This window comes from Patella vulgata, chromosome 8 (assembly GCF_932274485.2).
Source record: "Patella vulgata chromosome 8, xgPatVulg1.2, whole genome shotgun sequence".
In the NCBI taxonomy this organism is placed as follows: Eukaryota; Metazoa; Mollusca; class Gastropoda; family Patellidae; genus Patella; species Patella vulgata.
In genome coordinates this window covers 34,949,884-34,960,159 of record NC_065886.2, presented here as the reverse complement: position 1 = coordinate 34,960,159, position 10,276 = coordinate 34,949,884, and the positions used below count along the sequence as shown (strand labels likewise).

The 10,276-nt window shown below is 38.2% G+C and overlaps 1 protein-coding gene across 1 annotated transcript; it reads left to right on the top strand.

Annotated features, from left to right (window-relative positions):
• The first annotated feature begins 1,894 nt into the window (after positions 1–1,894).
• On the top strand, positions 1,895–9,590 carry LOC126829373 (very low-density lipoprotein receptor). The gene is made up of 9 exons (XM_050559197.2): positions 1,895–2,004; positions 3,164–3,218; positions 3,549–3,567; positions 3,851–3,915; positions 5,332–5,448; positions 5,830–5,952; positions 6,268–6,441; positions 7,570–7,692; positions 9,239–9,590. Exons 1-9 carry the CDS (start codon positions 1,921–1,923, stop codon positions 9,406–9,408), a joined length of 930 nt encoding a protein of 309 aa, XP_050415154.1. The 5' UTR covers positions 1,895–1,920; the 3' UTR covers positions 9,409–9,590.
• Positions 9,591–10,276: the final 686 nt, after the last annotated feature.

Here is a 10,276-nt window from a genome sequence, read left to right as displayed (position 1 = left end):
CACCGTATTGTTAGAAATGAAATGAAATGGGATTTAAAGTCCTACTTTTATTGGGAGCCACGGTGGCTCAGTGAGTAAGAAGTTGTCTCGCTAACCTGGAGGCCCCGTGTTCGATCCTTGCATTGATCAAAGAAAGTTCATTGGGATTTTCAGGGGCGGTTCACCCTTGTCAGTGGTGCAGGATCGAGGGGCTTGGAAGAGACAACGTATAGCTGTTTGGATGGGACGAAAAACCGAGGCCCCGTGTACACATTTTTTGGCGTACACATAAAATATCCCTTGGCAGTTGGAATTCGATATAAGAGTAGGTCGTAGCGCCGCTGTCCGGGCAATATTTTCTCATAGCACACTGTATGGCGTATGATCGTCTACATTATCCCAGTCGGAGCAGAACAGTATTAAACCCATTTCATTTCATTTCCTACTTTTCTGCACCAACTGGGATAATGATCACGGATACACGGATACAGGACATTTTTGAATAGGCAGCGGCGTTTCAATCGATTCTTCATCGAATTCAAACTGTTACGGGTTCTTGTACGTGCACACGGGACCTAGGTTTTTGTCTCATTCGATACACTAGACGCATTTCAAACGCCATGCATCATTGCCAATACAAGATAACATAATTGATTAAAGTAAAGGACTCATTGATTTATATTAATAACGATAATTGTCGATTTTAGTTTGACAAGTTCCAACAAAATCTGACCCGGATTTCGACATTTAGGTAAGTTTCACACGACCTTTTAGCGATATAATGTCACCAAATATGTAGGAGTTAGAATAACTGGATTAAATAAGAAATGTAATGTAATGAAATGGGGTTTAACGCCCTACTGTTCCTCTCCGACTGGGCTAATGAAGACGGACATTTTCCATGTAGTGAGCTATGAGGAAAATTTACTCGGACAGCAGCGCTATGGCCGATTCCCTTATCGAATTCTAACTGCCAAGGGTTCTTTTACGTGCACGTCAGTGTGTATACGAGACCTCGGTTTTTGTCCCACTGAACGACTATACTTTGTCACTTGCCAGCCCTCCATGTCCTGCAACGGTATCGAACACGGTTCCTACCGGCTAGAGAGCCAATGTCTTACTCACTGAGTCATCGCGGTTCCCGATTAAACAAGAACCAAAGCCCAGCTTAACCGGAGCTGGGCCCTGGGCCTGACTAGAATCGCGGGACCCCTAACGCGACGAAGAGATTATTTCATATCCTTTTGAATAGCATGCATGCGTAACACACAAATAAACGGTATGCAATACAAGAATAATTATATAATATCTGATAGAAATGACATATTATAACGGCGAATACCGTGAAGCTTTCATCTGGAATTTGAATTTTTTTTTCTCTTTTTGCCATGAACCGCGGGGCCCCCTAAACCTCGAAGCTGGGCTTTGATAAGAACTAATAAAATTAAGATTTTACAAGCAAATTGAGATAAGGTCTTAATATGGACACTGTGGCCGGCTGTTATTTCGATTTCTAACGTCAAGGGGGTCTTTTTGTGTGCTGCCAATGGTACACGCGAGAAGGATTAGAGCTTTTATCCTATATATGTCGATCCGGGCCAGGCCATTATTAACCAGAAACTGGTCCCCGCGCTACTCATCCTTTTCTTGTTTTTGGAGAGGAGGCACTCTTCGTAAAAAAGCTTAAGGCTCCGCCACTTAAAGTGTGATCGGTAGTCAATATGAACATGTACAAAGTGGGGTAGTCAATATGAACATGTACCGATCGGGGTAGTCAATATGAACATGTACCAAGTGCTAAAAGGTTAACGTGTCATGCAAACCAGCGTCGCAATACTGGTAGATTAGATTGGTATGAATTGATGAGTTAAATGCGTATATTGGAAGGATAATAACAGGATGTCATAGATTATAAATGGTATTAAACACGCGGTTTTAAATATGTGGATTATTCTAGACCAGGACTGTGACCCGAATAACATTCTCGTCAGGCCCTCCGTGTTTCTCCACAAGTTTAGCTGCAAGGTAAGTAAATGTGTTCTTTAAATGGCATTTAGTAATTGGAACATAATCAACTAACACACTATTTATGGATAACAATTACTATGGTTTATTTCACTGCGACGTTTCAACAAGATTTCACAAGTCGTTATCACATAGTAATTGTTATCCATAAATAGTGTGTTAGTTAAGTAAATGTGTCTTGATATTGTGTTTTACGTATTCACCTTGATATAAATCAAAGAAGCCTAAACTGAACTAATTGAATGTAGGATTAAGGGTTTGTAGGTACCTAGCTACAGGTGCTATGTCCCCCACCCCCTTGTACCCACGGGACACCCCTGGTAAATATTATAGTGTTTCTTTTACCGGATTTACCTAGAGTTTGACAAGGGTCAACGTATTGTCATTCGGATGGGGCGTAAAACTGAGGTCCAGTGTACACATTGGCGTGCTTGGAAAAGAACCCTTGACAGTTGGAATTAGAAATACGAGTAGACCACAGTTCAAAATTTCCCTAATAGCACACTGTATGCAGTATGCCCGTCTGCATAAGCCTAATCGGAGCAAAAAAGTAGGACGTTAAAGTAGCTAAGTCTCTAACACAATATCATCCAAAACCATCGGCATTGAAAACACGAATTCGCTGTCAATTTTAATCAACATTGGTGTTGTGATCTTACCGGGAAAAGATAGCCTTCTGATATCCAATATTTAAGACAAAATAAACATTTTACAATTGGTACACGAATCGTACACGAAGCGCTATTTGTAATAAGGGACTCGAAAAACGAGGCTTGGCACATTCCACAAGTCATGTCAAACGGTGACGCTATATTCTTATATGGAGATCAAGCCCAAAAAATAATATCGGCGTAGACTGGAATAACCAGACGCTAGAGATTGAAATTCGATTGAGAATACTGGCGTATTAAAAATTACAGAATAATCAGAAACGTTTGAATGTAAATCAATTTATATACATTCATATTACATTATTGTATGCGTTGCGACCCATTTGTGTCAATTTCTAGGTCACAAATATTAGTGACTTAGCTTCTTTATACCCCACTTCATTTCATAACACTGAAGCTATTTGCTAAGACAATGACAGGGTACATTTACGAACAACGGAAAAACATGTGAAACGTCTGACCATCAACCAGTTTTGTTTTGTTTTTAGGTGGTAAAAATGAAGTGTTTATTATTAATAGCATTTTTACAAGTGGCTCACACAGGTAATACTATTTATAATTTGAAGACACTAAAGCTATTTAAGCACTTTAGAGTTATTACATCAATCTAAAGTTATTTGAAAACCGTAAAGCTTTTTGTATACTCTAAAGTTATTGGACAATCCAAAGTTGTTTGAACACATTTCTTTTCGCAAACTCGATTGTCCACATACATTTAATAATTGGACAATCGAGTTTGCAAGAAGAAATTCGGACATTGTTTTCCAGTCTAAACCTCTTATTTAGCCTTCAAGGCATGAATTAAATCTATCGGCATATATTCAGTTTCACATATTTGACTAATTTATCAGTTTTCTTTTTTTAAAAAAACAGGCACAGTTAACGCTATAAAGTAAGTAATTTTGAAATCTTCAATGTCTAACTCTTACAAATTTCCAAATATCCTTCCCCAATGACTAGCATGAAGCAATGACATCGAATAAGATGTAAACAGTAAAGAACAACGAAACCGGAATTTTTTATATTGGAAAGGGAGGGGAGAGTGGGGGGGGGGGGGTATTCCGAGATGGCTGCTATGAAGTCATGCCCAAATCATTTTATGTTTTTCCGAAAACAATTATTATTGTTAGCGGTGACCAATTTAATTGATTCATTTTATATTCTTGTAATTAAAGGTCAGCAAAAGCAGAAAATACGTTAACAAGAAAACTACGAGAAGAATTAGATTTAATAACTAGAGGTATGTCTATTTATTATCACCATAGTTACGATTACTTTAGATTTAATGACTACGGGTATCCTATGTCTATTTATTACAATAGTTACCATGCGTTTAGATATTTAATACTAGAGGTATGTCTATATACCATCACCACAGTTACCATGCGGTTGGATTTAATGACTAGATTTATGTCTATTTATCATCACCATAGTTACCATGCGTTTAGATTTAATGACTAGAGGTATGTCTATTTATCATCACCATAGTTACCATGCGTTTAGATTTATTGACTAGAGATATGTCTATTTATCATCACCATAGTTACGATTCGGTTAGATTTAATGACTACGGGTATGTATATTTATTACCAAGCGTTTAGATTTAATGACTAGAGGTATGTCTATTTATCATCACCATAGTTACCACGCGTTTTGATTTAATGACTAGAGATATGTCTATTTATCATCACCATAGTTACCATGCGTGTCTATTTATTGTCACCATCTTTACGATTCGTTTAGATTTAAGGACTACGGGCCTATGTCTATTTATTACCATAGTTACCATGCGTTTAGGTTTAATGACTAGAGGTATGTTTATTTATCACCCCCATAGTTACGATTCGGTTAGATTTAATGACTAGAGGTATGTGTAATTAATAATTTTATGTCCACATAGTTACGATTTTTTCGATCGAATGACTATAGATACGTCTAATTATTATCACCATATTTACGATTCGTTTCGATTTAATGACTACAGGTAGGTCTATTTATTATCACCATAGTTACAGTTCGGTTAGATAAAATGACTATAGGTATGTCTATTAATTATTATCATAGTTACGATTGGTTTAGATTTTATAACTAAAGTTATGTCTGATTAATATCACCACCATGGCTATCTATAAGTAGTTACGTGTATTGTGTACTATGTTTACGTTTTCAAGAACACATGATACCACTTCTCATTATAAGAATAAATATTGAAAAAAATTGAAATATCATTTACTTTTGTACGCAAAATATTTCATTATTTTGACAGTAAAATATGCAAAATTAATATTGTTTAAAATATTTTTTTTTACCAGAAATGTTGATATTTAACCCAATCTTTGGCTTGTTAAACTGGAGGTCCCGTGTTGACCATGTCAGTGGTGCAGGACGGATGACCTAGTAAGGGACGACATATAGTTATGGGCCGAAGAACCAAGGTCCCGTGAACATAAAAGAACCCTTGATAGTTGGAAATTGAAATAGGAGTAGGTCGTAGCACTGTTGTCCGGGTAAATTTTCCCTCACCCTCATATCACACTGTATGGTGTATCCCCTTCTTCATTAGCGCAGTCGGTAAAGAGCAGTAGCACGTGAAACCCCATTTCATTTTAGCCTGTTTCCCTTATTTTAGTGGATTATCGGATATTGTATTTTGAAGGGGACTGTGGTGAAGGCATGTTTAGATGTGATCAAGGAAGATGTATAAGACATGAATATATGTGTGATGGGGAACATGATTGTTTTGATGGCAGTGATGAATCTGTTGACGCGTGTGGTAAGTAGTAATAAAACAGGAGGTGTGGTAAAGATGTTGTTTATATTTCTTACACTAATGTGAGTGTGTGATAAAGGTGTTGTTTATATTTATTACAGGGAAGGGGGTAAAGGGAGAGTGTGATAAAGATTTTTATATTTATTACAGTAAAGAGAGGGTGTATGATTAAGATGTTGTTTATATTTATTAGAGTAAAGTGATTGTATGCTGAAGATGTTGTTTATAATTATTACAGTATAGCGAGTGTTGTAAAGATGTTATTCATGATTATTACAATAACAAGTGGGTGATAAACGTGTTGTTTATATTTATTAGACTAAAATGGGTGTGATCAAAATGTTGGTCATTTATGTGGTAAAGATGTTGCTATTTTTTTTACAGTAAGGCGAGTGTGTGATAAAGACGAATATTTTAGATGTAAAGATGGGCGATGTGTACCACTTAGGTGGTATTGTGATGGTGATAACGATTGTCTTGATGGTAGCGATGAGCCAAGCGTCTGTGGTAAGAGACCATAGAGTTTATATTATCCTGAAATGACTATGTGGCATCACATAATCCGTTATTTAAGCGCATTAAGTATTAAATAGGGAGTTATTGATGGTACTCTTTCTCAGTAGCATCACTACGAATGGGGGCAATTAGATATTTTTCCTAGTTCAGTGCCATTTTCATAGCTTCTGAGACTTTGAAAAATCAAAAATGTTTCTCAGCCCTCTTCGGAAATAGTGATTACAGTGCCCATCCCTGTTGAATATTACACAATTTTCATTACCGGAAGTAACATTATTACGTATATTTTGTTTCTGTATATTTAAGGACAGAGGTCGACTCTACATGATTACCACGAATCGTTGAGAAAGGAACGAGCCTCAGAATGCTCCTCGGATAAAATACGATGTAAAAATGCCTATTGTATACCTAAAACATACCTCTGTGATGGCGCTAATGATTGTCCTGAACATGATGATGAACAGAACTGTAATAGAAAAGGTATGCTGACATTTTATAGGACATTTGTTTTGTTAAATATTTTGTCGTCAACCATGTCCGTTGTTACAACAACAATTTTTGTGAGCGTGCAGGTGAATTTTTTTTTAACGTTCACTCGACACAAAATAGGTCATGGTTCAATTTTATTGCAATAATTCACGCGAGCATCTGGGTATTTAGGACCCGGAGAAACACAGGCGTCTGTCGATGTGATCAAATTTGCAGGGATTGCTTATTGGTTCACAAAGAAATCCTGTTGGAATGGTTTTCGTGTTCGTCGAATGCAAAGTTATCACCCATCTACTTAATTCAATACCTTGTTTCGGTCGGCGTGATGAACTTTAATCCATTCACGCCATGAATCATATAGCTTGATTACTACAATCACAGCCCAGCTTGGGCATGGGTCAAATGAGTCCAAGCCCAGGGCTCCGCCGTTTACGGGGCTGCGCGGTTTATGGCAAAAAAGGGAGAAAAAACCCTAATAAATTCCAGATGAACGTTCCACTCATCAGTCTGGCGGGGCGATGGGCGGATACTGGGTGAGTCTGCGATCCCTCAACCTTCTCTGTGGGTGGTCGAAACCCGTGACGTAGGCGATCACGACCAAGAGGATATAAAATAATCTTTTCGAATCGGTAGAGGCTCCGCTCCGTTTTAGCGGGGCTTTAAGTACAATAGGACGTTAAACCCATTCCATTCACCTCTTTCTGTTTTGACCTTCAATATGCGCAATGTTTAAGTGACAGAATAGTGGATATTGAACGTTAATTGTAAAGTTATCAACGCGTTCCCTTTTTTACTTTTTGGGCTAGCACCATATGGAGTCTAAGTAATAACTACCCGCGTTCTCTTAGCTTCATCTCGTCTTGTGGACATTTTTTGAGACTGGGATCTGCCGTCCCAATCTTGACCGAAATCAGGCGTTCTTGACTGGAATCAGACGTTCCTGACCGGAAGCCGTCGTGTTTGACCGGAATCAGGCGTTCTTGGCCGGAATCAATCGTTCTTGATCACAATTTGACGAAGCTCGGCAGAAACCACGTGTATGTTCTAGTTGAACTTTTCATTTCAAAGCAATGCTTACCGAAAGTAATTTCAGGACGTTTGGTTTTCTCTACATTTCAGAACGAGCATCAGATTGTTCCTCGGATAAAATACGATGTAAAAATGCCTATTGTATACCTAAAACATACCTCTGTGATGGCGCTAATGATTGTCCTGAACATGATGATGAACAGAACTGCGTGGGTATGTATATATATGGCCCTTATTTGTAAATAGACATATTTTTAAATGTGCACAACACCTACAAGTAAAATTCCAAATTTTCCCTTTTTATAAAATGAAAGTCGATGACACCACGAAAAGGAAATTAATGGAAAACCATTTTATTAAAAAATATGTTCCTCGACTTAATAGTCAATAAGTAACAATTGGCCATTAGCTTCATTAATGTTCTTAAATCTATCCCATGATTATCTTAAACTCATTGTTCATAAATTGAACCCCATATACTACAGATTAACACATGTGTGTACATGTTTCTATTAGTTAACGATATACTATGTAACCATAGACAATGGTAACTATAGCCAATTAAAACCACAGTGTTACTATGTAAATATGTATAAATATACTATACTGTCCATCTTTATACAATGACATTATTTATGAATAGTCCCAAGACGGACGAAAAGTACTTTAAAATGTTAAAATGTTATTAAACCAGTGCTGAAATCAGTTTGTGTCGGCATACCTTTTTTTATCTTTTCATCATTTACCGTGAAACAAAGTAGTGCAGCTTTGCGGTTGTGCTAATAATTTTGGATATATATATATATATATATGTTTGTCAGTTTGTTTCGGTGGGGATCTACAGGGGTTCATTGATTAAGGCTCTGGCCCACTAACAAGGGGGAGAGCCGCAATTGTTTGTGAGATCGCATGTTCGTCGTGAAAGTTCCCCGGAAATTTCTGGCGCGGGTTTTCCTTGAAAGTGGTGCAGAATGGGGGGGGGGGGGCTGCAGGCTAGGACAGTGTCTAGTCGTTTGGATTTGACGAAACACTGAGGTACCGTGTACACATTACTAACTAGGAAGATCCAAAGTTGGCCAAGACTGATTAGCCCTTGTCAGTTGTTTATACAGGACGGGTGGTCTGTCGAGAAACAGTGCCTAGCCGTTCGACTCGTACAATAAACCTATAAACAGTATGAAGTCGACCAAGAGTAGATGGACACGCCGCTGTCCGAGCAAGATTTCTCTCACAGCCGTTTACATGGCGTTGAATTCCTCTCAGTTTTTGCGAGTGTATGGGTAAGATTGGAATTTTAAAGTGTTGAAAATTATTTGTTGGGCAGTTACTATTAAGCTGATTTGATTCATTTCATTTTATAAATTCGCCACAGATAAAATCCAAACACGTGTATTGTGACTATAAAAATGAACCTATATTATCGTACATTTGTCCTTCAACAATTTTTTGTGCCCTCTACAACCCAAACAGGATCCTTCCCATGTCCATTTCCGCTGCATCTTGGCAATTTGAAAACCAAAAGGTTTTATTGATGCTCATCGGAACCCGTGATTTCAATGTCTACCTAACGACATAACTCACTGTTGATTATTCCTCATTATTTCCCACCGGAAGTAACTTTATGATAAAAAAACAAACTGGGCCGATCTAAAATTCATTTTCGTTGCTTCTGACAATTGTGTGCCTGTAGTTAACGATACCATCTTAAGTCTCCACCAACGGAAGTACATCATGACGTTTATTTTTTTGTTTATTCTAGGACAGAGATCGGATCTACATGATTACCACAAATTGTTAACAGCAGAACGAGCCTCGGAATGTTCCTCGGATAAAATACGATGTAAAAATGCCTATTGTATACCTAAAACATACGTATGTGATGGCGCTAATGATTGTCCTGAACATGATGATGAACAGAACTGTAACTAAATAATAAATGACATATCCTGAGTTAAAGGGTTGTTTACAATAGTATCCTAGCGATATTATAATGTAATAGCTTCCGCTATTTTATATTCTAGTCAGCCAAAAGCGTTAAAGTTCAAGTTTTCATTTTAAGCTAATCATATTGTCAATTATGGCAATCTATATAAAATACAGGTTTTAATGGCGTTTCATTCTTGTATAGTACAGTTTTAATGGTGTATATTAAGACAAGAGAACCTGTTCTGATGGCGTCGCTCTCACACGTACCTCATCCTTTTTCTGACTAGTGTAGCGCTGTGCGGTATTGATAACAACAAGCCGTGACGACCTGACTAGACTCAATCACCCAGACCACTGTCGACGAATTTGTATGTTTCTGCACCTACGGACTACTCTTATTTCGAAATCAAACCGTGAAGAATTCTTTTACGTGTACCCTAATGTGTACACGTAACCTCGGTTTTTCGTCCCATCCGAACGAAAATACACCGTCCCTTGTTAGGCCTTCCGTCCTGCACCACTGACAAAGGGGAAACACGCCGGGAAATCTAGATGAACTTTCTCGGCCAACACCAGGATCGAATACGGGACATCCAGGTTAGCTAGCCAATATTTTACTCACCGATCCACGGCGCCCCCCCCCCCAACCCATCAATATACCCTCCCACCACACACCTCAAAACCCAAACCCATCAATATACCCTCTCACCTCACACCCCCAAAAACATTTATGCAACGAATGAAAATGAAATGAAATGGGACTGATCGTCAACCTTTCTGCCCGGGGATCACGTTGCTAAGTGGGTAAGACACTGGCTTGCTAGCCTGGAGGTCGGGTGTTCGATCCCTGCATTGGCCGAGAAAGTTCATT